The sequence below is a fragment of the Micropterus salmoides genome, unplaced genomic scaffold (genome assembly GCF_014851395.1).
Source record: "Micropterus salmoides isolate LMB-PRFRI ecotype aquatic unplaced genomic scaffold, ASM1485139v1 Ms_hic_scaffold_3, whole genome shotgun sequence".
In the NCBI taxonomy this organism is placed as follows: Eukaryota; Metazoa; Chordata; class Actinopteri; order Centrarchiformes; family Centrarchidae; genus Micropterus; species Micropterus salmoides.
Genome location: NW_024042261.1, coordinates 38,569,547 through 38,573,051, shown reverse-complemented (window position 1 = coordinate 38,573,051; position 3,505 = coordinate 38,569,547). Strand labels below are relative to the sequence as shown.

Below are 3,505 nucleotides of genomic sequence, written 5' to 3'. Positions count from 1 at the left end.
CTGGCCCTCCTCCAGTCCTCCCTCTGGCCACCCTGGTTGGGTCTTGGACTTTTTGTTTTTTTGGGTGGGTTTTTGGTTTAGGGACGTCAGGGGACCTTGTGGGAGGTCATGATCCTGTCTGTGTGTCTTGTTGAGGAGTTTGGTTTTTAGTTCCATGTCTTTATTCATGGTCCTGTGCCTTAGTTCATGCTGTAGTATTTGCTTCTAGTTCTTTCTCTGCATCATTTTGGTTTAGTCTGCTCAGTACTGTACTGTGTTCTAGTTGGTCGGTGTTTGTCTGTTTACATGGGTTTCTGTTATTGTCTGAAGTTAGATTCTTGTCTGGTATTTTGTAACGTGTTCTGTCTGTGCTGGTTATTAATTTTTCCCCATGTCTGCCTGTCAAGTGTTCCATCTGTTCCACCAATTATCACTCTGCCTGCCTGCCTGCCTCTCTGTTGCCCCCTGTTGTCCCTGCCTGCCTGTCTCTGTTTTCCCTGCTATTACTTGGACTCAGCCACTATGTTTGTAAGAGTGCTCGCTTTGTGTTGCCACAATAAAACCTTTTGAACAGTACCTGCTCCGCTCTGTGTCCTGTATTTGGGTCCACCAACCTGCTCACCATACCCCCACCTGACAAACCTGGACACACTTGAGTCGTCCATGTGTCTGACTAACAGATAAACTCCAACTTCAGTATCAGTTGAATGTTAAAAGTATAAACTGACTGGATTGGAGGCATCTCTTAGCAAACATTACAGTTAAATCTCACGGGTGAATGCTTATTTCTGTTTGAAAACACAAACAAGTATTATTGTTATCACTTTATATCAGCGAATGCTTAACTCTAATCATAGTCAAATATCCAGTTTGTTGTTAAAGTGCCTCAAGGTTAAAGTGCAGGGAATGAATTTCGCAACATGTGTAAAAGTATCTTCTTCTTATTATTATTCAGTATGTGCTCCTAAATAAAGTTAAAGATGTGTGTGATTTATACCTCAAGAAATCATGCTCATAGGTAATGTGTCAGATTAGTATAGATGAAATTACAGGTGTGCTGTGCAAAAATGTGATTTTACATGTATATACTTCTGTATCATTAACTTATGTACTTTGCCCCTTATTATAATGACACTGTATCAGTGTGTGGGATAGAATGAGCATCTGGGAGACTGTTTTATCTTAGGAAGACCCCTTTCCTGGGAGAAAGGAACTTCCACTGTTGCTCAAGGCTTTTCTTGTAGACTCCACAATTATCTCCCACCGTTAAATGTTTTAGTTTTCTGTTTCTCTGAGTCAGACCCTCGTCTTTAGGTGTGTGAGGTCTCTGCCCCTGCTGGTGTAACTGTCTGCTTTTCTCACTTTAATAAATTTTACCTCTTTATTTGTTCATTTACCCACAAGGAAATATACAATTATGAAATATACCACAATGCGATTCTTTTTACAGCAGTTTAGAACGGTTTACAGTAGCAGAGATTGTATTCTTCTTCTTCACATTCTTCTTCAAGACAATCATTGGACTGATTTCTGTGCACACACAGAGCAGACAGCTAGTGGACTGTGAGGAGATGTTGACAAAATGATGTGTAGAATCATATAACCCCCCTTTAGTTATCATGTTATGAATGGTCTGTATATATTTATGTACAGAAGTATGAGAGAGACAGGGCACATTTCACTGTCCTGTCACAATAAACTTGAACTTTTAACTTGTTTTCCCACTTTAATGACATAGGCAATAGTTAATTCTGCTCTGAATTTATATATAGTTTATAGTCTAAATTAAAGATTTACCTTTTTACACACACACACACACACACACACACACACACATACACATACACACACACACACAGGTGTGTATTGTTCTGTGTAAACATGAAGTTGACACAATTTCTGTCTGGGAGTACTGGGATGCTTGTAGACATAAGGTACAAAGTATAAGATAGATTTATCTGTCATTTTACAACAGTGTTATACACTGAGATTATTCAAATATATTATAATGACCACAACATATACCTTACGTTAAACTTCTCAATATTGTTGTTATATTGTAATTTTAAATGTAGTACACTCCACATAAACAGTGACAGAAAGACATTTGTTTCCATCCAGTTTCATGTTTTCAGTTAGCACATTTCAACAATATGTGACGATATTGAGAATTATTTAGTTGCACTTACATGGTATCTCTCTGACCAGTCAACAGTTTATAACAGAACAGATGCTTAAATGTTCTTCGGATTTTGGACATTTGCATTCCATACATGATAGGATTCAAAAGTGGTTGTATGATGAGAAAATACAGAGAGAGAATAATACGCAGCACACTGGGAACACCGGTCATATCAAATCTGCTCTGAAGTATCTCAAAGCTGCTGCCAAAAGAAAAGTTCAACAGAGACACAAGCTGAGGTGTGCAGATACTGACAGCTTTCTGTCTGGTCTGTTTGGAAGCAGCAAAACAAACCTTAAGAATTTTTATGTAAGAGAAAATTATTGGCAGCAGAGGGACTACGATGGAGAGAACAATACTAAAAAGTCCATAAATGTTATTCAGTTTGGTGTCAGAACATGCTAATTTAACTACTAGGTAGTTCTGACAATACAAACTGTTAATGATGTGTCCACACAGAGTCAACCGGATGTTTAAAGATAAAATAATTACAAATTTCACAAAAGAGTACAACCATACCACAATGATAAAGATGAATACCTTGTTCAAAGTCATGTGTGTGTTATACTGTAGAGGACAACAGATAGCAAGATATCTGTCGTAAGACATGATGGCTAAGTTACTAATTTCTATACTTCCATATGTATATAAACAGAAAATCTGCAGGTAACAAAAGGGAGCAGAAACAGTGTGAATGTCAGAGAGAATCTGAAGCAGAAGGAATGGAAACAACCCTGTACTACCATACAGCTCATTTACAAACAGGCTGCACAGAAAAAGGTACATAGGTTCATGTAAGCTTCTGTCCATACAGATAACCACAATGAGAGACATGTTGACTGCAACAATTACAATGTAAAGCAAAGCAGTTATCAGGAAATAAAAGTATCTTAAGTTTCCAACATGCAAATAAGCTCCAAGAATAAAATAAGATAAATTTGATAAAGTTGAATTAATCATCTTTCTCCTTTTAAAAGACAAAACAACTACAAACAGGGTGTGCAAATACTGAAAAAGTTTGTTTTCATCAATCATCCCAGAATAACTAGTTTGTCTAAATGTACAGTATCACAGGCAGCCTAAACTTACCCAGCCAGACTGCTGTGGTCACCTCTAACTGTCAGACATGCTGATATATACCTTTAGAGAGCAGAAACATCCCAACAGGCCAGTCCTACATCATTATTGTTAGCAGAGCTCCTTCAAGTGAAGCTTGATTTGAATGGCTATTTTCACAACATAGCTTCTTAATAACTTTAAAGGGGCATTATGGAGTTTCCAGCGGCCACTAGCGGTGCGGGTCTAATATTGCAACCAGGTGTGTGCTCGTACGTGTGCTCGCTT

General features: G+C 38.0%; 1 protein-coding gene across 1 annotated transcript; it reads right to left on the bottom strand.

Annotated features, from left to right (window-relative positions):
- Window positions 1–2,059: 2,059 nt before the first annotated feature.
- Window positions 2,060–3,121, bottom strand: LOC119882572 (olfactory receptor 10A6-like). The gene has a single exon (XM_038692659.1). It carries the CDS (start codon window positions 3,119–3,121, stop codon window positions 2,165–2,167), a length of 957 nt encoding a protein of 318 aa, XP_038548587.1. The 3' UTR covers window positions 2,060–2,164.
- Window positions 3,122–3,505: the final 384 nt, after the last annotated feature.

What these genes read in the sequence shown, in the direction of transcription:
- LOC119882572 (XM_038692659.1), bottom strand. Translation starts at nt 3,121, where the DNA reads ATGATTAATTCAACTTTATCAAATTTATCTTATTTTATTCTTGGAGCT.